The sequence below is a fragment of the Fundulus heteroclitus genome, chromosome 13 (genome assembly GCF_011125445.2).
Source record: "Fundulus heteroclitus isolate FHET01 chromosome 13, MU-UCD_Fhet_4.1, whole genome shotgun sequence".
NCBI lineage: Eukaryota > Metazoa > Chordata > Actinopteri > Cyprinodontiformes > Fundulidae > Fundulus > Fundulus heteroclitus.
The window spans coordinates 27,180,724-27,204,535 of record NC_046373.1 but is presented as its reverse complement, the minus strand read 5'-3'; the positions used below and the strand labels follow the sequence as shown (position 1 = coordinate 27,204,535).

At 40.7% G+C, this 23,812-nt stretch overlaps 1 protein-coding gene across 2 annotated transcripts; it reads left to right on the top strand.

Moving 5' to 3' along the window:
• The first annotated feature begins 971 nt into the window (after positions 1-971).
• LOC105934098 (polyhomeotic-like protein 1) lies at positions 972-23,392 on the top strand. 2 transcript variants are annotated; one of them, XM_012873940.3, is made up of 15 exons: positions 972-1,229; positions 2,767-2,891; positions 6,101-6,217; positions 6,493-6,561; positions 8,817-8,945; positions 9,031-9,192; positions 9,331-9,412; positions 10,977-11,944; positions 13,236-13,371; positions 13,914-14,086; positions 14,176-14,266; positions 15,039-15,126; positions 17,675-17,906; positions 19,790-19,997; positions 20,662-23,392. In XM_012873940.3, the coding sequence occupies exons 2-15, from the start codon at positions 2,769-2,771 to the stop codon at positions 20,811-20,813; spliced, it is 2,730 nt and encodes a 909-aa protein (XP_012729394.2). In that variant the 5' UTR covers positions 972-1,229; positions 2,767-2,768; the 3' UTR covers positions 20,814-23,392. The 2 variants fall into 2 exon arrangements, with proteins under 2 accessions (XP_012729394.2, XP_012729392.2); XM_012873938.3 differs by having other exon boundaries at positions 17,657-17,906.
• The last annotated feature ends 420 nt before the right edge of the window (positions 23,393-23,812 follow it).

Here is a 23,812-nt window from a genome sequence, read left to right as displayed (position 1 = left end):
GGATAAACATTATGAATAATTTAATAAGAATTTTTTCTTACTTTATTGTTTATCAAGTATTTTTTTAAGGAGCAATAAAGTCTACTTCCAATTTATATTTTCAAAAATGCTGGACCAATAAAATATACAAGCTGGTGAAAAAACAACATCTTGAAATAGAATATTTCTTCACATTTTGTTGGTTGTTTTCTTACTTCTAAAAGGACAATCAAAATCAATATAGATGGAGTTTGGATCAAAACTTGGCATTGAGTGAATTTAACATGTAGGTAAAAATGATAAAAGCTTTAATGATTGCGTCAAACACAACAGCATATTCTTTAGGAGTAACAGGAAATTGAAAGAGTAACATAAAGTCAGAATAAGATAATAAATTACCATTTGGATTTAGTAATTGGCTTACAAGTAATATTCCCCTATTAAACCATTTTCTATAAAATATTGTCTCATTTTTGCATTTAATGTCTTCATTATTCCAGATAAAATATTTATGAGGAGAAAAATTGTGTTTGTACAAAAGTGACCAGCTTAACAGCATTTGTTTATGAAACGTAGATAATTTTAAGGGCATTTTGGGTATACTGTAATTGCATCTAAGAAGAATGGTTAATCCTCCAATTTTGTCAAAGTTGTAAATAGGAATATCATTCCATATAGAGTTTTGGTTTTCTAAAAGATCTTTTATATATTTCATTTTGAATGAGTTGCTTAAAGATGTGAAATCAGGGGCTTCAATTCCACCTTCTTCAACTTTATTCATTAGAATATTTTTTCTTGATGAGAAGGCATTTCTTTTTCCAAATAAAGCAAACGTTTACTTTATCAACGTTGGCACTGAACTGTTTGGGGACATCAAGAGCAAGGGCCGGATAAATAAGTCTAGATAAAGCCATCGGCTGCTTAACAGGATCATGTAGACCTGCTCCAGGTGTCCCCCTCGTCCATCTCCGTCATCCCGTCGCGCCGGAAAAGGCAGAGCATCGACAAAAAGGAGGCGTTTCCCTCTAAACAACACATCAGCTGCAAATTTATGCAGAGCAGTGAAATCTGTGCCTCCACCGCCGCCGCTGCTGCTGCTGTCCTGCAAAAGAAGAGCAAGCGGAGAGGGAAAAAAAAAAAACAGGTAGCACCACTGGGCACCGCGTTCAACCGACCGCGCCGGGGAGCCCGCTGAGTCCGCCGCCGGGAACCGGAGCTGGAGGGAGGCAGAGAAACCCGGAGCGGTGACGGTAAGCACGGAGCGCGCAGCCCGTTAGACGAGCCAGACAGCGGCGGCTAGCGGGAGACTAGCCTCCGGTGGATCTGGTATCAACTGGTCTGAAGCATGGAGGGCAGCTAGCCTGCGTTAGCTCTGTGTCTGCTTCCCAGCTGATTGCTGCGGCTAAAGGAGGCTTTGCGGGGCTGTGGGGGGCTGCAGGGACCGGCCGGTTGCGGTGGGGGGTATTCGGAGGATGTGGGAGAGAGGTTCCGATCCTGCGGTGAGAAAATGGGTTAGGGAGCACCTGATTTAAATGGGTCTCCCAGGGCATCCCGATCACCTGCTGGTTGATGCATGTAAAAGTAAAACCAATGTTTTCTGAGAGCAAATTCTGTCCTACATCAAGTTCAGACAACGTGTTGTTGTTTTTTTAGGTTTGGTGATGAGAACAGTTAGTGGTTAGTGCCTCAGAATGATCACGTTTATTTTATGTTTTAAAACGCTAGAATGCAACACAACATCATCAGTGTATTTGCAGGTTGATGTGTGCGCTACTCAGATTGTGGGAATAAATAAAGAAGCACCGAAAAGATTTTCACCAGCTGACACCGATTATTTTTTTTTTTGTTTTTATTTTAGGTTATGATTTGTAAGTTTGAGCTGATACACATTTTCCAGTTTCTTTCCATAGACTAGGGCACGTGCAACCTCATTAGTCTATACTTTGTATTATTTATTAATTATCAAAACAGAGACGATGTAATGCAATGCAGGTTCCTTGAGAGAGGCAGTAGTTTTGGACAGAAAATGTAACAGATTACCACATTAATGTTCTTAACCTCGGAGAACATTATGTTGACGTGTTTTACAAATCGATATAAAATTGAGCACATTTTCAGTTTTGATAAATTTGTAAACTGGAAAAAAAAAGTTTATTTTTTTCAGAATATGACATGCTGCTCACCCATAAGAGCTGATTGAGAGAAAATTGTCTGATTTTGATCACTGGTTGACTGAAGTTTAGCGATCCACTAAAATATTCAACCTGTTGGATGGAGTCTCACTGCAGCAGATCCTCACACCTGACACGGATGATATTGCCTGGAAGGTTAAAGGTCACAGCAGGAGTTGTTGTCACAGAGAAGCAATAAAAGCACTGAGGAAAAATAGGAATAATAAATTGATAAATTTAAATTGGCCCATAGGAATCAACGTAGATGGTTTCAGATCCTGCTCTAGTGTTGCAAGTTGATGAGGCAAAATCTACTGGAAACAAGGCATTGTTTTTATGGGAGAGTTGGTTGAACTCTCTTTTTTTATAAGCAAACAGCATGGCATTTGTCTTATCAGCATTTAGGACTAGTCTCATATGAAGAATGTCAGACTGAAAAGCCAACTGCAGACAGATAAGCACGGCAATAACAGTTGTTGAATGGTCAGTAAACCAGTCAGTAATATGTCATTAGCATAAAAGTGCATGCAAGCAGCAGTAGCATTTTCCCCGATACTGCTTACATAAATTGAAAACAGTTGAGATTGTCTGATTTGTTTCCTCCGCTCATATGCAGCAATGGAGGCGGATGGAGAGCAGAACCAGCAGGGAGCCTCGACCAATGGGAGCACCTCCTCTGGGACGAGCTCCCGCCCCTCCCCAATGAATTCCATGTCTGCGTATGAAAGGCAGGCGGTACAGGTAGGTCTTAAGTTTATATGAGTAATACTATATTGGCTTATATAAATAGTTGTTTTTGCTGTTACAACTCAAAGGGGACATATATCATGCTTTTCTTTTTACATTTAAATAATTCAGTTGTGGTCTATATGAAGTGGAACTGCAATGCTTTGGTCCGCATTCCTCGTTATTGTTTACCCAAAGTGCCTCTTTTGCCCTGTTAAACCTCTTTAGACGCAAAGAAGGCACTTCACCCACCTCCAGGTCGCAGAGCATTCCACTCCACTTGTTTATTTTTGTTTATGCCCATTTTTGTAGTATGCTGGTGGATGGTCTGATGAATTGTGTGGGTTAATACTCTCAACACATTTCACATTTCCACTAATCCGTATTTAGTTCCGACATCCTTAAGCTTGGACTACAAAACGTCAACGGAAAACATTAAAAATAGCGGATTTGTGAAATTAGTAAGGTAACCTCTTTTTTTTTTACAGCAGCAAATACTGTGACTTAATTGTTCATAAAAAGTAATAGACTATAGAGAAAACTGAACGCCTTGAAAAACATGTCCCCAACAGTATATAAAAATATCTATGTAGCACCTGGACAGACTATATTCAACTAGATTCCAAGTATACAACAAAATGTATTTAAGGGCTAAACAAGTGGATTTTGCATGATTTGTTCCCTTATGGCCACAAAGTCTACTTAAAAGATGTAATGTTGGCACATCCCTTTAGAAGCAATCTGATGTGCAAAACCAATGAATAGTCAAGAATCTAAAATAATGAACTGCAACTAATTCAAATTCTGACGGTTGTAAAGGTTTTCTGTGCCGCACCGTCTATGTTTAAGGCTTTTCTGTACTGTTAAAATAAAACCTTCGTCTATTATGGCTTTAGGCCATCTATTTAAACGTGAGAGATTTCTGCTGTGTTTCTATTGTTTTTTTTTTTATTTTTTTTTTTATATATATAAATATCTTGAAGTATCGCACCAAAAACTGTTGATGGAAATGGCAAGATTAGAACCTACTTCCTCAATTTTGCTAAATACATTTTTACGCTCGCTTTAGGTGGTTCTTGGCTTTTTTACCCAAAAAGAGTTAATACGCAAAACAGGGAATGGAAACACGTTTGCCGAATAAGTTGCGACATAGCGAACATTTACCTGACATGATTGATCAGCTGTCTCCGCTATCGGCATCTTCCCGGATATTCCCATAACGCTCATGAAATAGCATTTCTTTCTCTACGTCTCTGAACAACATATAACATCGCCAATGCTGGCTGACATGACGGAACTTGCCAGATGGCGACGTATTCCTGAAAACCTCTCTTCGTTTTGCTCTGATGTGTGGTCCATGCTAGTTTGCAACCTCTACTTCCTGTTTATTACAGCCGTGCTTAGCATTCAGTTTCTGATGAAATTGCGTTTTGCGTTGACTGGTTAATTTGCTCCAACTAGTAGATGGAAACACGCATCACTTGCATTTTCATTTGCCACATATTAAAAATTCGCTCAAAATTCCCATGACAATTGGATGGAAACATGTCTATTGTCAGAATTGTGAGTAAAAGGGTTAGATCCCTTTTCCAAACGCAGGCTACTACCACTCTTGTTTTGCCATGGAAAAGAGCAGAAATATTCCACTAATGCAGTATTTCACAACCCACTTCATTCATGCAAAGTTTTTACCTTAAATGACCAAGGTAGGGTGGTCGGGCACATGCTGGACAAAAATAAGGCGTAAAGTACACGACAGAGAAATGTGCTAAAACTGTACTTCTGTAGTCTTCGTGAAGCTACTAACCACTGTAAGAAGCACCGTTCCTGACTCCATTGTTTGTTGTGGCTAATCAGCTGTTTGACAGACATGTTTGGCTGAAATTCTTCTTTAGAGGTTAGCTTGGTCACTTAAAGTTGTATCCCTTGCATTACTGCCATCTGCAGGTGATATTAGGTACATCCATTCCATCCTTGCCGGGTCAAGTGTGAAAAGAGCTGACCCGGTAATTTACTGGGACTAATTTGCACGCATGAAAAGGCGCTAATTCTTGTTCGACCCGGGAATGTGGTCCCAGTAAATTACTGGGATTTATGGTTGAAAAGGAGATTTAATTTCTGTGCAGATTGAATAAGTATAGAATCAGATTTTTGGTTTTCCACATTTGTATAAGTGTCTGAACAAGAAAAAAATGTATTTTCTTTTAATGTTTCATGTTTACTTTTTATATTTCCCCCTGTCCTTGTTTTTTTTTTTTTTTCCTTACTATTTTCCTACTTCCTCATATATTCTTCTTTCTTTTGATTTCTATTATTATTGCATTTATTCCATCTTTATATTTTCTTTAGTTTTTTTTTCTTCTTTACATTTTACAGTCTTTTCTTCTTTCTATCTGTAATTAATTGCTTTCCTCTTCTTGCTCTCTTTCTGTACTCTCCCTCCCTTCCTACCTTGCTTCCATTATGTGTTTTTGTTGCCTGTAGTTTTTGTAAATGTATTTTAAAAATCAAAAACATTAGATTTACACCCCCAAAAATGTACGTTGAACTACGATATTTATTTGTCATACTATTTACGCTGAGAACTGTTCTAATGAGAGTCTGGAAATATGTAAAAATTGGACATGAAAACGGTGCAGGAACTCTGGTTATTCAGCTTTGAAAGGAAGACCATGAATGTTATTTCCAGTAACAAATAAATTGTAATAACATGCATTTGTCTCCTTTGGGTGTTAATCTTTTCCTAATTTATGACTAAAACTAACAATCGGTGACAGAATCGGGTACGTAAAGACGGAGAGTGAGACTTGAAGGAGGCTGGGTGTTATTTTCTCAGGCCTTTGTCACCCTCCACGGCCATCTGTCTTTGTCACCCTGCACATACTAATCATAGCGGCCGCGCTCGCATTCATCCCTTAACTTATTACTGTACGAGCCTCAGCTCATACATCAGGGTGCTGGCAGGAAACCGCAGCAGCATCTCTCCCTCCCCGCTCTTGCTGTTTTCATGCATCTCCCCGTGTTGTTGTATTTTCTCATCTAAACTCTTTCTTCTTTTGCTTGCATTCCCTCATTTTAGTTTGCTTTTAACAGTTTATTTGTTAACTTTTAGCATCCACCTGAATCATTAAGTTGTCTCTCTTCTTTATATCTGCTGTTTTTTGTGTTCCCACCCTTAAATTTCATTTCATAGTTTTTAATATCTTCTCCGTCCTCTCCTCTAGGCCCTTCAGGCGCTGCAGAGGCAGCCTAATGCAGCGCAGTACTTCCAGCAGCTGATGCTGCAGCAACAAATCAACAGTGCCCAGTTGCAGAATCTGGCTGCTGTGCAACAAGTCAAGGTAAGTACGTTAAGCTCATTTCAAAAATCCACTCAGCTTATTTAAAGAATTTGCTTTAAGCTGATAAAAGCTTATGTGTAAAATGCAAAACAAATCGGATTGCAAAATAATGACGAAATCTAGGATGCACTAAATATCTTGGACATCTGTTTTGTTAGATTGCCAGGATTACAACCAAAAACAATAAGCCATATGCTTTTGTATGGATTCAAGTGAAGCCTGAAACATTCCCTCTGCTTCCTCTTCTTTCCTGCTCTTTGTCTTGTCTCCTGCAGGCAACCCTGGCAGCCAGTCGTCAATCTAGTCCCTCCAACAGCTCCACTCAGACCAACAGCACTACAGTAGTAGGCTATTTTGTCTCTAACACAAAATAAATTAAAACATATTGTTAAAATTTCTTTTATTTACAAACATTGTTTGTTTATGGAAATTTATTGGGTAGAGATGCACTGATTACAGCTTTGTTTGTGGCACTTCCAAGGTAGCTGATTACAAACTGCTGTAAACTAGGTTAAATGTTTCTCTACAATAATAGCTTTGAGTTCATTGGATTTACATATTTTACAGAAAAACACAGACTGGAAAAAGAAAACTAAAGCAATTAATCATTATCTAAGACTTAATAAATAAGTTAGCTAGTCTTGGATGTATAATGTCTTTTAATGGCAGTGGGTATGTTAAAGGAAAACCTTAATACTACGTCTTGTAAATAAAGTAAATTGCTAACCACGTCTGGCTCTGGAAAAACACCGCCTCCCCACACCCATTTCCACCACTTTTCCATTAATTGTGATTCAGATAGCAATTCGGGCCTTTTAGCTCCATTAACATACAGTATCAAAGGTTATGACCCCTGATCAAACTGAGATAGCCCTAATCACTCTTCTGCTGGTAGATGATGTTTAATGGAGTTACATAACCCCATTACCTCGCGGGAGACTATAAATAGATTATAGGAAATACTTTCAGGTATCTGTTTTCCAAGCGGGCACAGCTTAAAGCACCACTGTGTAAGTGTTTACCCTAATATTAGCTTAATTTGAGATGTATTAAATGATTTCTCTGGTCAGTACGCAGCACTTGGCACGTATCGATGCTCCGTGCTGGCTGCTCTTATCAAAAACTCGCCTGTGTAACTTGAGAGGGTCGGATCCGTGACGTAGAGCGCCGCTCTAGCTTAGACTGCCGTAACAACAAAACGGACATGACACTTATCCGATCAGACATATTTTTGGTTCTCTGATGTAGGATTTGATCTAGAGAGGTGGATGTAGCCTTGTCTTTACAAGTAACTTTACAAGTAAAACACGGAGGGAGACTTTTTAATTTTGTGACACTGCAGTGCTGCCAGTGGCCTTCAGGGGCGCTAAACCAGGAAGTTACAGGTCAAGCGCCCCTAGTGGCTAAAAGGTACACAGTGCTGCTTTAATGGTAGGTTGATGCATACATGAAGAAGTTGGATCCAAAACGACCAAAGCTGAATTTGTATAAATCGTGAAAGGGCAAAATAATCAATTTAAATAAAATAACATTCATGCAGAAAACTGCTATCTAGGTCATGCTGTTGCAAAGCATTCATCATGGCTCCCCCTGCCTTTGGACATGAAGTGTGACAGGTGGAATTTTGCGGTCATTAATTTATTTTCTAACCAGAGCTTTCCGTCCACTGAATGCTCTTCTCGTTGTAGTCCGCTATGGGTGTCGTCTTTTTTCCCGCTTTTGCATAGCAGGACGCAGAATAGTGACGTTTGTCGAGTATCTGTGACGTAAAGGTCGGATAAATGCGACCCGGCCGTACAGACACAGGTCGCATTTTAAAAGATCAGATGCGTATCGGATTCAGGACCACATATCCCAGTGGCCTGGGTCGCATTTGAAAAAAATCCAATCTGTGTCGTTCAGACTGTCATAAAAAGATCAGATCCAGGTCGCATATGGGCAAAAAAAATCGGAATTGGGTCACTTCAGGCTGCAGTGTGAACGTAGCCTTAGACGACTAACAACTTACAGAAATCTATATTCCTCATATTTATATTCGCCTCATTTCTACATTGAACATTTACCCAGGCAAGGCTTGAAAGCATTTAAAACCCTGGATTTTTAGTAGGATTTGAAAGCAAGGTCTACCAGGGAATGAGAAAGGGCAAATACGAGTACACTTTCTGGTTTCATAAGTGAAGAGGTTTAGGTAAAAGGCCCCTAACACAGATGAAAGTATGTGTACTAAGCCATGTGAACATTAACTGCATTAAAAAAAAATATATATTTTTTTTTTCTGGTGCTTGATAAGTTCGTCACCAACTTAATTCAGTCACGAGGAAACTGATCAAAGTAATAACCAGAACCTTCAGGCATTCTTAGTAAGTAGAGAATGCATTTTAAGAAAATTATAATCAAATGATCCATAAATTAAATGATCAAGATCAAGATTTGCAAAAAAATATATTTTTTCTTTACTCTCTATCTCTATTTCTGATGTAATCTGGTTGACAATAAAAAATAATGACGTTTTATTTAGCAGAGAAACAAACACCAAAATAAATTTACACTCCATTGGGAAAAGAAAGGAGTCTGAAGGTCTCACGTTGTTGCTCTTCAGGCCAGTGTAACATCTGGAGCAGGTTCTACAACCAGCAGCCGTCCTTTGGGTGCTTCAGCCACATCCACCATCAGTCAGTCCATGCTGCTGAGCGGGGCGGCTAGCGGTCAGGGACAAATGTACCTGAGGGTGAGTTTTTCCTCAGCCACGCTTGTTCTCACGTGATCTGGGTGTGGCCGCGTGCGTGACCGGCGGCTTGCCGTTCGTCCTGCAGGTCAACCACTCCCTGAGGAACCCCATCCCCTCCCAGCTCATCTTCATGCCCGGCAGTACGGCAACGGCTGCGGTGGCGACCGTCGCCCAGCCGCCCCAGAGTCAGCAGCCGCAGGAAGTAACGCCAGCCCCTTCTGCCAGCAGCCAGTCGGATAACGACCAGGTTTGTGGAGCAGCTGAGTTGACGATCGGATGGACTTAAAAGTTTCTTTTCAGGTTATGTTGCTGTGCAGTTGTTTCGTGTTTGGCAGAACAGCAGTGAAGCGATGATGTCACTGGAACGTTTCCTGTGTATCTTTAGGCGCAGAACCTTGCCATCCGAGGTGTGTCGAGTCCCAAAGGTATGGGTGTTAAAAGTGAAGCCCCAGACAGGACTGACTCAGGTGGGGAGAAAGGAAACGCTCTAATGTTGCCAGATTTAGATTTTTTTTTTTTACCTTGGTGTTGTTTTACAGCAGATGCTTTTATCATAGTCATTTAAAAATGATTGGAAACCTCATTAAATAGTATTTTTTTTAACTCAAGAGGTCTAAAAGTCTTGATTAAGATAAATTGCATTGTTTTAATCGTTAAATAAACTATATTAACTGACCTGTTTATCCTAATTGAGGAAAAAATGTGGACGTCCCAACCCCCATAGCTGGTTTTAACTTCAGGGAGACACTACTTGCAGCCGTCTACAAGCTTTAAAATCCTGTCTGAGGAAAGATTGTCTCACTCCTCACTTATAGTTATGAGATATTTCAGGGTTTTCTTGCATCTACAGCCTCGTTTCAAGTCATTACACAGCATCTGCATTGGGTAAAGGTCTGAGCGTCAATCCTGCCCAGGAGCTTTTATTTCTTATTTCTCAGCCAGTCCTTACTGTTATGTTTGTGGACATTTTTAAGTTGCAAGGTCCGGTTCAGCTTCAGCTTTATTTGGTTAACAGACGGTCTCAGATTTTTGTCAAGCCTAATTAACTAGAACTCCCTGGTGGAGTCTATGATGGTGAGCTGGCCACGCCCAGCTGCAGAAAAGCATCTCTAAACCCTGACACTTTCACTTCCATTCTTCTCAGTTGGTATAAGGCTTTTTTCTGCATTTGGTTTATGACAAACATGCAACCTATTTTGTTATCCAAATAAATCAATTTTAAACTCATGAGTTTGTCCGAAAAACACTATTCCAGAAGTTTTTTTTGTGATTCGTGTTTTTCCCCAGAGAACAACTGTTTTCATTTGCACACAACTTAAACAAGTTAAACCTTTGACATTGTGTATTTTACTATTATTCCCAAACAAAGACAGAATGACGAAAGATTTTATGACCTGATAGTAGTGATTAGTGCAGGTAGCATTACTAAAACAGCAGTCTACATTAGTAGTTCTTAGAAATGTAGACCCGTACGTTAGCTTTAAGCTTCCAACGTTTCTCCATAACTGTCAAGCTTGATGATGCTTGGAAGAAACATGTTCCTGTCCGTTAAACTGCCATCTGTAGGATTCTTCACACGTTTAACTGAAGCGCTGGATACAAATTACATCTTTGGGATAAGCTGCTAGCAATGAAATTCCTAAAGATCCACAGAATTGGTTCTTTGCAGGCGTTGTCTGACGTGTCTACCCAACACAGGTTCATCCTCTGAGTTTAGGAACCTTTTTTTTATGCCTTAGTGACTCATCAATCTAAACTAGGTCACCTAATAAAGGAGAAAAATATTCTTGTAAAAATGGTCGGTTTTGGAATGAAAATGAATGAAAGGCAGCCGAAGTTCAAAGACAAACTGTAAAAGACCATCTAAAAGCAGGAAGACCTATTGTTTAAGACCACTTTAAAATGTCACCAGCATATCAGAGGTCATTGAATCGGCTGTTGCCGTAGTTTGTTATGTGCCAAAGATGCCAGATGTTCTGTTTTGGCTGGTTTGATGGTGACCTCATATTCACCTGTATTTTTGTCTTTCAGCTGCCTACTCCCTGGTCCAGTCGTCCCACCCGTCCACCCCCCAGTCACCAAATAAACCCAGCCCACAGCCGCCTCACATCAAAATCCCCACCTACCCCCAGCCTACCAACTTCAAAGCGCACCCCGCCTCTTCGTCCGGCGCCTCTTCGTCCTCATCCTCCGCCTCCTCCATCCCCCTCTCCCAGCTCCTGCTTCACGGAACGCGAACGCTGACCACGGGGACCACAGTCCCCACGGCAGCGCGCGCACTGGTCCTGACCTCCAGCGCGACGTCTCAGGCCCACGGGTACCCGGTCGGCACGGCGACCATCAAGCCAGCCGTCAACGCTCAGACGCTGGTGGTGCAGCCCTTGCAGAAGACCGCGCTCGGCTCCGACAAATCGGGCCACGCCAACGGACCCATTCCCATCCAGCCGAAAACTTTGCAGGGCCTCCGTTTGCCCCTCCAGCTTCCCTCCAGGAACCCTCCGCCGATCTTGCCCGCCCCGTCGCCAGCCAGCAGCTCTAACCACCCCTCCCAGCCTCCGCACATCCCGGTCCAGATAGTGGGGGCCAGGCAGAGCACGCTGGGAAGCACCCAGGCTCTGGCCCTCGCCCGCGGCAGCTGCAGCCAGGAAGGAGCCGCCGTCCTCAGCAGCTCGTCCAGCCTGCTCACCATGGTGGCCTCCATCGCCTCCAGGGAAGGCGGGGTTGTTGGTAGAGGGGTGGGGCTCAAGCCTCTTCAGACTCCCCAGGAGGCTCCCCCGCCAGCTCAGGCTCCCCAGCTGCATCCTCAGACCAATCAGAGCTCTGCACAGAGTCAGAACGGACCTTCGGCTCAGGGCCCCGCCTCCTCTCAGTCGCCGACAGTTCTGGCTCCTCCCCCCTCGCAGTCTCGCCCCGCACACTCCCTGCCCCAGCTGACCGAAGAGCAGAGGAGAGCGGGCGTGACGACAAACGGAGACGCGTCAGGAGGCCCGACGCCACAGGTGAGCCGATTGCCGTGTTTTACCGGTTAGAATGAGAAGAAGACTCGTGACGGAGGATGGTGCTCAGCACTACAGAGATGCTGTGTCCTCTGTGATGTTTGGGATGAAAACACATTGCTGTTGTACTTAGTTCCCTCATCAGAGGGTAGTGTGATGTTTGAGAGAAAGTTGTGGGAGGAATATCAGAGCAGGACTTATTACTATTTAATGTAGGGCTGGACGATAAAGGAAAAAAAATGATTTTATCGATAAAATATAAATCATATTGATTGATATTTATCAACAAATTCAAAACCTATATCTTAAGTGTGGCCCTGGCCATTTTATGCTGTTGCTTAATGTAAAACTGTAAAACTCTATTCACAGTAATATCCACCTGCTATTGCACTTCTGGTTAGACCTAAACTGCATTTTGTTGCCTTGCACCTGAACCTGCGTAATGACAATAAAGTTTAATCTAATCTAATACAGACACGCAAACACTGAATTCAAACTTAACCCTTTATTCAAACAACTTTTTACCAAAATTGCAAGTTTTTATAAAATGCCAAAAGAAGGCGTGCTCTCTGAACTCTTTGAAGGGGGCGGGGCGTTCCGGGGTCTGCGTCTGTGATTGGTTGGGAGAATGTAATGACAGCAATTTGAACCTACATGGCTAGAATGCAAAAGGAAGGGAAACTGTTATTCCATTGAACTTTTTATCAACCCTTTTTTTTTTTCTACCATCGATATACGTCTATCGACCAATATATATTGTTATTGAATTATTGTATACAAGATTGTATATTGTCCCCCATTGTGTGCAATGAGTTGCAATCAGAGGGTGGCGCCAACACACATCAGTTAGATTGTTAGTAGCAGAGCAAGAAGATCACCAAAGCGTGTTTTTTAAGTAATACAGTGAGTAGAGATCCAAGAGAGTTTTCCAAGGGTGGATAATTTCTCAGGGAAAGCAAGACTATAAAAACCGCATTGATATTCAGATGAGAAATGATTTTGTTTGTCTTCCTCCTTTGAGTAGGCCATGTACAAAACGGAGAATGTGTCTGCTGGCCATAGTATAAGTCTGAAATGGGCACTTTGTCTAATTTATCTGCACTGACCAGCAGCGGAACAATGTGAAGAAGAATATATTTTTATATTAATATAAAGGATATTTATTATGTTTTTAGTCCATCTTTTTATGTGTTGATATAAACAGTCTTTGGTTCTAGAAACGAGACTAACTCAACTCTTTTCCTGCTGCTGGAATCCTAGCTTCATCTTTTCATTTGGCTTGTTTGGTTTAAAGGGAAAGCAGGGGAGCGCCTCCTTAAAGCGCAAATCGGATTCCAGTTCAGCAAACGATGAAGACGGCCCGTCTCCTCCGCGGCTCCAGCCAGTCAGAGACCGCACCTCGACCCCCCCGGGCAATCCCATCCGAGCAGGTAGGAAGGGGCAGTATGATCACAATTTACCATATTCATTGCAATAACCATAAAGGTGACAGTAACATGTATATTAAAATCCATCAGTCTTATTAGGAATGGATCTCTCTCTGCTTATTAACATATTAATAAAAAACAGATAAATCTATTTATTTTTCCAAATTAATTTTCTGTTTATATTGTTTTACTATCTTTGGAGAAATATGTGTCTCATTTCCTATCAGTAACAAACTGCTTGACTGAATGAAATACAAAAGTTTGGAATCTAAAGTTTATTATAAACGTTGTTTAAATGCATTTACTGATGCTCTCACAGAGCAAACGGCAAATAAACACTTTAGACACCAAAATAACAATTCCAGCCATACTGTGCAAACACCAACAAAGTAAATCCCAGTTCCTATGATTACTTTTTGCCCTTCATGATAATAAACAATATCATAACAATCCATTGGAAAAAGAAGTCCATGTTATCCAGAACAGGCTCTGAAAGGCAGAAAGAACATTTAGAACCAATCTTGACTCCTCCGCTGCCTCTGCAGGTTCTGGTTCTCCTCCCCCGACCTCGTCCTCTCCAACGCCGATCCTGTCTGTGTCCCGGGCGGCCTGCGGTCCGGGGGAGCGGGCATCACCGCCTCAAGCTGTTGTCAAACCACAGGTTCTGACTCATTTAATTGAAGGCTTTGTTATCCAGGAAGGAGCAGAGCCGTTCCCGGTGCGTGGCCTCCACCTGCCCTGATAATTCACATAAACACACGGCGCTGGGTTGGCACGCAAATATTGGTTTTCTTCTTCTATCAACAGATATGTGGTCCGGCGAAGGACTCTGCCGGGGAGGATCTAACGGATGACAGTCCGGACACTAACCAATCAGAGACTGTCACCACCGCAACAGGTATCAGCTGAGCCGTCTAGAAATCAATGCTTCCTTACAACTGTGGTCTCCTTGTGTATCCCTTAAGAATATATAGCCTTATCTTGACTGAGATTTCTAAGAGAATGTTAATAGGTCCAAATCCAGAATGTTGCAAGACTGCTACTAGAATATGACACCTTTACTGATTGGGACAAATCTCGGCCCCTTCAGTTCCCAACCAGGGAGGCCAATCGAGCTGATAATCCACCTATTCCACTTTCTTGGTGTATCTCAAATTTTTACTGGTTCATGGTCGTCCCATGCTTCAAACATGGGTTTGTTCATGTGATCTTTGTGGTTTTACTCTGCTTTTAAGTTTCCAGATACTAACTAGTAAATATTTCTAGATGTAGCTGTAGAGGCTTGGTTAAGGACAGCGGTCTTTAGTGCCTTATTGTTTAAAATCTGCTCTCCCAGTTGATCTAGTAAACTGCTGTGCTGCTACTCTCAGCCTTGCTCTCATTCTGCAACAGTCTGACCGCTGTTTACTTTTTGACTCCATCATAAGAGCACAGTTTTAATTACAGCTTCCAAGCTGGGTATTTCCACTCCTGAGTTTCATTGCGAGAGGGTGAGAGGGGGGGAAATCTGAACAAAGTATAACCTTTGCTTTCTCGGAGACCTGTGATTAAGTACATTCAGAACAAAAGTGACTTTGTCTTGATTATATCGCTGCGTATTCTTGAAGTGTTGGTAGCTGCAGGGTGTAGATTTAAGCAACTTTTCTTTTCTTTTGAAACTTTGTCCGCAGTGCTGAAGTGTGAGTACTGCAAAAACTTTGCTCCCGCCAGCCAGTTCAGAGGCACCAAAAGGTTCTGCTCCATGTCTTGCGCCAAGAGGTACTTTACATGCATGAAACGTGTGACACAATGCAAACATCATGTTAAAAGATCACTTCAGGCTGCTGCAGCCACTGCATAAGTCACAGTGCCCTGGGTGGCTGTTTGCCACCGTCAGCTGAGTTTTGTTAGCCAATGATATGCTAACGTCGCTAAGATTTAAGGAAAAGAAACTTAGATTATGGCAAAACAAATGGGGTTTAAAATTCTTACAGTACATTTCAAAAGGGTTCATGCTATTGAAATGTTGCACTTTTAGTCAAATTGTAACCACAAACATCAGTATGTTCAATTGGGGTTTTGTGCTGTAGACCAGGACAAAGTGGAGCATAAATGTGAAATGGAAGGAAGATGATTTTCAAAAGCCTAAACAGTGGTGGTACCGGTCATGGCCAATGGCCATCGCTAGTGAGCCTGGTTCCGCTGGAGGTGTCTTCCTGTTAAACAGGAGTTTTCCTCTCCACTGTCACCACATGCATGCTCGGTATGAGGGATTGCTATAAAGTCATCAATGCAGTGCAAGTGAGCATGGCTCCACGCTCATCCAGGAGGAGTTAACGGTGCAAGTCAATGACTCGATGCCATCTGCTGGGTTTCCTTAGATGGAAAACATTTTAACCGATCTGTCTGATTTCTGTTTGATTTGAATTAATTAACTTTGTAAAGTGCCTTGACATGAAACGTTGTGAATTGCCTCTATATAAATAAACTGAATTAAATTGGTGTGCATTTGTAGTCAGCCACCTCTACTCTGATACCCCTAAATAAAATCTAGTGCAACAGATTGCCTCTGCACCTTTCTGGTAGAAACTAGGGTGTAGGTTTGAATTCCTGCAGAATGAAAATGCTGAGCATACAGCCTGAGCTCTAATAGATGGCTGATAGTTTAAATCAAAGCGCATTTATGCGTTAGCCTAGTCAAAGTCCATAAATGAATCCATACCAGAATAGGTGGGCTTAATAATTATTTTTGCAGATGTTCTGCATCTAGTCTGACTGAGTTTGAGCTAATACTCAGGAGGATTTAATTGTAATGCACCCCACTCTTTTCTAAGTTTTATTTGTAAAAATTGTTAAAAGAGATCCAAAAGTTTCTGGTACAACTTCACCAACTTTCAAGGTTCTTGACGAGGGCAAATGAGCTGGTAGATGAAAAGTTCAGCAACACTGAAAGGTTCAGGAGCAGATTTGATTGACAGGCCAACGCGTTTCTGTTTGTGGTCATTACAAATCACCACATCAGTTATCTTTTAAATAAGATGTGTAATGCAGAAAAAAATTCAAATAAACCAGTCACTTATTCACACTTACACAAACTGCCCAATCAGCATACAGGGGGATGGAACTTGCTGACTGGTTAAACTAGTGGCCAATTAGGCTCCTGTTGAAAACAGTTCAGTTTTAAATAATCCCACACTTGCAACAGTACTTTACTCCCACAAAAATACAAATAAGATCCATACATCGCAACCACAAAAACACCAGAAGTAACAGTGTTGTGACAAAAAAAAACTCTAACTCTATAAAAACAATAGACAACACAAATAAAAACACCATTAAAAAAGTACATATAAATGTCCAATTAAGATCATTTCAAAAAATGTATTGAACCATAAAAATAACAATAGGGCCAATCACAGAAACTTATTAACGGACAGATCCTCATTCATAACGGTAGGAGCTAAACACTTTAGTTAAAATGTCCAGAATGCCTCTCTCTCTTTTTCCTAATAAAATGAATATTACGGCCCTGTTGATGTGGTGATTTGTAAGGACCCTGAAGAAGAACACCGAAACGCGTTGGTCCGTCAACAAAGTCCGCTCCTGAACCTTCCAGTGTTGCAAAAGTTTTCATCTAAAAATGGTTCAAATCCATGTGTTTAACCTTCCTTCCACTTCGCATATATACAGGGCTTTTTTTTTTTGTCAGTCTATTGCATACAGTCCTGGTAAAGATAAACTTTGAATTCTTGGCCGTGAGTTGAAGAAAAAGGTTCCAGGAGCGTAAATATTTTTGCATGGCTCTTTACATAACGTCGAAGTGAATCGTAATCGGCTTGAATCATGGATGCATGCAGGAATCTGGCCGTGTGACGGGCACGTGAATTATCAGGTGGCTTCAGCTTCATGTTCACAGCATGTGTGTTTTCTGTGCTTCTTAAATTTTACGTTTCAATATTGCGATAGTTAAAAAAAAAATGGCTTTGGAATGTTTGTCCACTGGATGTTTGAGAAAACATTTTTAAGTTTTCCAATTGAATTTGCATTGTTTTGTGGTTTTCTATTGTATTTATGACATCATGTGTGTTTTACAATATAAACAATGCATATTTTTGCATTGTTTGGAGCAGTATTTTGTCAGCACATGAGTTTTAAATTATTTTGCTTCTGCTTTGCATTTGTCTCCTTGCCCACTGCGTGCGTATAACTTCTATACCACTCATGGTTCAAAGAGACAAAAAAAAAAAAAACTGTGTGTTGCTCGTCCCGGCTTCAGTACCGTATATGTCACTCTTTGTCTACGATACAGTATGTATTGGTTCCCCAGGTACAACGTCAGCTTCAGACAGAGCTTCAGCGCGCGGCACAGTCACAGCCAGCGCAAAGACCCGGATCACGCCGTGGATCGGGAGCAGGATCAGGACCAGGACCAGGACCACGGCCAGGGCCGCTTCTCAAACTCTGACGAGGACGGAGGAATTGCGAGGAGGAGGGTCCCTCGTAGGACGAGCTCAGAAATAGCCAGCGCAAAGATAGCAGGAAGACCCATGCCTGCAAAGGTGAGCAAAAAACGTTGTCCAAAGGTATACAGAATTATATATTTAAAAAAAAAGATATCCAAATGTAGACATAAATAAACGGCTGCTGCAGCTTTAGTCTGTTCTCTCTAATTAAACTGGGATAAATTGATTTGAATTTAATAAAAGGAGTTTTTAAAACAATGACCCTGGAAATTCATGAGCTCTAACCAAATATAAATAAATAAATAAATAAATAAATCTAAGCGTTCCTCAACAGCATCAATAAAAATGTCACCATCCGAGGGTTGAGTTGTTTGACTGAGGTCTGGCGCCATCTGGTGGCCTCAATCAAAACACCCAATTACAGTTGCCCCATTTATTTTGTAAACCTTAAGTTATTATGACGTCAAACCTTCTCTGTGGTGTATTTAAATATACTTTTATCTTAGATTGAGGAGCTTTGTTTATGCAGGGTGACTTTTATGGCAAACGGGCTTTATTGTGGTTGTCCTCTGGCTGGACACGCTGGTTCTGCAGCTCTACCACCATTTGTTTTGCTATTGTTGACCTGCTGCATACAAAAAATAAAGTTTAAATGATAATGCAGTTGAAAAGCTGAGTGCATCCCTTCACGTTCTCAAAGGATCTGCCAGCCAGGTGCCGTTACTCATATGCCTTTGAGTAATCAGTAAGGATGTGAAAAGTTTTGGTAGTTTGCTGCTCTGGAGCACACAACGCCGAATAGGAAAGACTTCAGCAATGACAAATCAGTGTTGCTCTCTGTTAACGGAAAAGCTACATGTTAAAGTTCCTGACAGTACAATATAAAAACGAAACAAGTATCGCTTGTTTGAAAGAAGTGGCAGGGAAAAGCCTCTTGCCTCTAAAGAATACTGCTTGAATATCAGTTTGTAAAATTGCATTTAAATAAATAAAAGTAGAGAGCTTTGGCCATTATCCACATTATCATACCTAGAGAGCTTTGGCCATTATCCACATTATCATACCTGCTGTTGAGCATGGTGGTAAAAGGGGAGTGATTTAGGCTTATTCTGCTGCCACAGTACCTGGGCCGCTTGCAGACATTGGCTGAACCATGAATTCCTCTTTAAAAAGTAATTTACTGCTTGGTCCAAATGGCCATGACAGGAAAACGTGAGAGATTCATTCATTTGTGAAAAGCACAGCCTTTAGAGTTTGCTACTACAGGCGTTTCTTCGAGCTGTTAAAATATTTGGGGGGCATACTTGATATCTCACGTAGCACTTTTCCAGCTTACGCTTCGTTTTTGTTTGGTAAAAACACTACAGTGTAGAATCTGTCGTATGTTTTTGTGTCTTTTGAAGACTTTTAGAACCTTTAGAACCCTTTAACCACATAATTTTTGGTGTGACGTTCTGACATGTCTTTTTGGTAATAAATCCCATAAATCCTAGCTTTTCTTTGTAGAGTCTGGAAATTGCAGAATAGGAAGCCTGTCTTAAACCACTTAGCAGAACAAACAACTGGGTTTAACTGATGGGCTTGCTTGGCTCACCGCTGACTCTGCGGTCAAAAATCAGAATCATCTTTATCAATCAACTTATTTGGCCATCATTGTGTGCACACAATGCAACAACAAAGATATATTTATTATGCAATATGAAAACAGGACGTTTATTGTATGTATATTAAAAAAAAATGCATTTTTTTTCACAGCAGTGTAGCTGACTGCTCAGGCTGTAAGGTCTCCTGAGAACAAAATAATTTCTGTGGCGGCTGGTCTAAGGCTTTCCTCCACTTGTGTTTACATTGAAATTTTATTTAGTTTTTACAAAGTACTGCACTAATTGCTAAGAGATCTCACTTAAGGGCTTAGTGCAGTAGTCCAAAGGTTTCTACATTAGGAATCAGCCACTAATCCCTCACGCTCGCACCTACAGTGCCGCTCAGAGTCCAGCCACTCCGACGAGGAGTCGAGTGGACAGGAGGATGAGGAGGACGCCATGTCTCTGTCACCTGCTTCATCAGCGTCCTGCCACCAGCCGCCTCCACCAGCAGCAACCGAGAGCTCAGCACCCAACTGCCTGCCTGCTAGCCCCACCCAGTGGACAGTGGAGGAAGTGTCGCAGTTTATTTCCTCGCTGCAAGGTTGGAAGATGTGATTTCTCTCTTTCACCTTTTAATATTATTTTTCATTTGCTCACCCACTTCTTCTGAACTGAAGGAACTTTATTAGTCGGCCTAATGGTCATTTGCTCTTACATTGAGATTAGTTGCTGTTGATATCAGGATTATGGTTGCAACAGTAAGGGCTAGCAACTGATGGAGAAGATTATTTTTCAAATTTCTAAATGAAATCCTGTGTCCTGAAATCAAATTTTCAAGCAGCCATTTTTTAGGAAAAAAATTGTTACCATAATGTAACTTTTACTTTTATCCTCTTGTTCATTATGGTTGAAACAGTGAATTGAAATCATGACAAAAATGAACATGGGTGGCACCTTTTATTTTAATTTATTTTATCTGTTTTTTGTCTGTTTAATCTGCAAGATTGTTCTGTTTTTTCATGTCTAAGCGTCATTTTAGTTAACACAAAAGTTTTGCAGGCTGTTTGTTATTTGTGTATCTTTCTATATTAAAAATAAAAACATATTTATTATATCAGCCTGAAAAAAGGTATTTCAGCTTTTTGTTTTTTTCTGAATTGCAACCCAGCGGTTTTTACCCGATAGTTTTACTTGTTTCTGTCTAACAACTGACGGCTTTCCACCCTTTTTTATCTACCGTGCTTGTGCTCCTGTTTTGCTCTCAGGCTGCGAGGAGATCGCCTCCCAGTTCCTGTCGCAGGAGATTGACGGGCAGGCTTTGCTGCTGCTGAAGGAGGAGCATCTCATGTCCACCATGAACATCAAGCTGGGTCCGGCCCTGAAGATCTGCGCTCACATCAACACGCTGAAGGACTAGCGCCTCCGTCTGACCTGTTTCATATCCGTTAAGCGGACCGGGATCAGATGTGGAACTGTTGTGATAGTGGGAAGAGAAGACCTCCAGGTGAATGTATATGAGGCTCATTAAGATTTCAAACAACCGCAGACTCTGCTGTTGAATGAGCACTTCAGCGTGGAAGCCTGCTGTCCGTTTGCTCACTCCTGGTCTCTTTCTGAAAGTCATATTTACAGAGATTGAGAGGAATATCTGCTTGGTAATTTATCTTGAAAACTATGTTTGATGAAGATTTTTTTTTGTTGTTGTTGAAGGTACCGATTGCTGTCCAAAATCGCTCCATGCAACATATAAATGAAGATTTTTGTTATTATTATTGTTATTTTTCTTATCATTTTGCACTTCCGAAGCAAACGGCTGAAAGGTTTTTCCAACACGTAGGAAAATCGCTCCTCTTGTTGAAAGCTGAGGCTGTCACATTTCTTTTTTTTTTTTTGTGAAATCTAGTTTGTTTTGATTTATTTGTCAAATGGAAAGGGAAAATGTAAAATGGCTGCAGAAAGAGCGATTGTTTCGTTTTGGACTACAGGAGAGTTTGAAAGGAAGTTCTGAAGTCTAACCTGCATGGCTCCTTGCTGGTTTTAGCGCTGAAGGTTTTCCATTTGGAAGCGTATGCTTTGAGGAAAAATAGGTAATTAACGTGAAAAGTGTTTATTTACTAATGGTACGAAGGACCATCACCAGGCATAAACGCTGGCCTGTCTTTGATGGCTTCCCTCTAGCTAATAGGGTACAGTGAGAGAACAGGGTATGGAAAGCTGAAATGCCAGACCAGAGTTCAAATGAAACCCAAAACTGTCAAGGTTCTGAGAGTAGATCACACCTAGAGAAGATTCAGACGTCCTCGGGTTTTTGTTTACAGGACGGAAAGGAGAAAAACACAACAGCAAGAATCTTCAGGGTTCCTTCGCAGCCAGAAAAGAAGTATAAGTTTTGCTTTGACCGTTTTTTAGGTCTGGATAAGTAATAAAAGAAAACCGAATATGAAAAAATGTTTGCGTTTTCTAACTTTGTTCCTTATTCTATTACCTTAAACATATGAGTCTTTACCTATAAACAGTGAAGTAATCCTTACCTTCATTTATATTTAACTCACGTTTTTCATTTTTGAATTTCCATATCTTTTTTTTTTTGACAAACCTAATTATCAGTTTCATTTGAGTTAATGAGTGAGAAAACACACAATAAACAGTTTTAAAAACTACCATTTCACAGAGTTGAGACTTTAAAAATTGACATTGTAGGATAGAGTGACTTTAACTTGCCAAAAAAAAAAGAAGTGGCCTTTACCACACCGTTGGAACAGAAGCCAACTTTAGTTTAGTCTTTGGATGGATTTATAAAACCTGCAGATAATAAACCCCAACTATTTATTTTCACTTAAATCTCCAGAAAATCTAAGATTTGAGTTTGGAAAGGCGTTGAATTCTGAAAAGAAAAAATGCGCAGGGACCTTTAATCTTCCACTGAAAGATTTGCTTTTCCTGTCATTAAGCTTTCTAAAAGAAGACCTCCAGATATTTTTTCTTTTTTTTTTTTTTGTTTAAGCTGTATAAACAAACTTGTAGCAGATACTGTCTGAAATGTGAAATAAAAAGGGGCAGCAAACAACACCAAATGCAAGCTGGTAAAGAATCTTTAAGCTGAGTTGTTGGGAAATCTCTTGAGGAAACGGAAACGTGGACCTACATTTGATACGGACTAAGAAACCCTAACGTCAGACTCAATCACAATGTGAATAATAAAAAAAAAAAAACTTTAAGCTATACTGTAGTAAGTGTAAAAATTTGCCTTTATATTTAATTGCACATTTGTTTTTCTTGACTGCCTTGTTTAAACGTTTTTTATGTCGGACGTTTTCTCATGTTCTCTCGTGGCCTTTCTTACTCTCTACACTAGATTTAGACAACTCTGTTATTTTTTACCTGCTTTTCTTATCATTCCTTCTTTTCTAGAAACAACCCTAATTTTTTAAACCCTCTTCTTTGAAGCAGTGACATCCATTGCTTTTTCCCAAAGCGTGACTGAATAGTAGCTACCTTTTATTAAGGAAACCTCTCTGTCTTCCTCATAGCTTTCTCATATATTGTGTACCTACCAACAATATTTACCTTCGTAGCTAGCTATCTTTGGCTTTATTGTGACGGATCGTGGCTTTTTTCTTTCCAGACGGGATAGTCCTTGATTGCTGTGTCTTTTTTTTTTTTCTTTGTTTTGTTTTTCTCGGTCTCACCAGGATTCTGGAGTATTTAAATTTTGCAGGTCCTTTCCACGTGTGAAGTTGGATTAAAAGGACTAATTGAATGTGTTGTTTCCTGTTAATTCCGTTGTAACATTTATATTAGGTGGATCTACTCAGCTTTGTTGATTTGATCTACTTTCACCCAAACAAGCAGCACCTTTCTCCCCGAAATTACTGAAGATTCTGCAACTCTTTCGTTTGCAATAATCAGAAAAACTGCGAAATCTTGAAGGAGTGTGTTTGACGAAGAGTGGTTAACACTATAATGCAAATAAATAATCAAGGAACTGTTGTAGAACTTTGTTTCCTGAGTCTTGTTTTTTTTTTACTTCTAGTTTTTGATAAAAGGAAGCAGCTTTTATATACACACACATACACACACACACACACATAATGTATTACATTACATTACAGAAAATAGCCTAATTATACATATCTCCATCCATTTTCTGTACCTGCTTATTCCTTGTGGGTCATGGCTAGGCTGGCACCCATTTCCAGTGCTCAGTTTTGCTAAAGGCTGGGACAATCTGGGCAGGTTGCCAGTCCATCACAGAGGCGCCTAGGACACACAGCCATACACACTTGCACCTAAGGGCTGTCTTATCTAGTCATACTATAACATTTGTGTTGTTGGACTCTGCTAGAAGTCGGAGTGCATGCAAAGTCCATGCAGTAAGGCTCTCTGCTCAGATTCAACCCACTGCACCAATGAGCA

Bases quoted from the DNA above. Each gene is read 5' to 3' on its own strand.
- LOC105934098 (XM_012873938.3), top strand. From the start codon at position 2,769: ATGGAGGCGGATGGAGAGCAGAACCAGCAGGGAGCCTCGACCAATGGG. The intron at 17,907-19,789 runs GTGAGCAAAAAA...TCGCACCTACAG, and splicing joins GAAGACCCATGCCTGCAAAG to TGCCGCTCAGAGTCCAGCCA. The intron at 19,998-20,661 runs GTTGGAAGATGT...TTTTGCTCTCAG, and splicing joins GTTTATTTCCTCGCTGCAAG to GCTGCGAGGAGATCGCCTCC.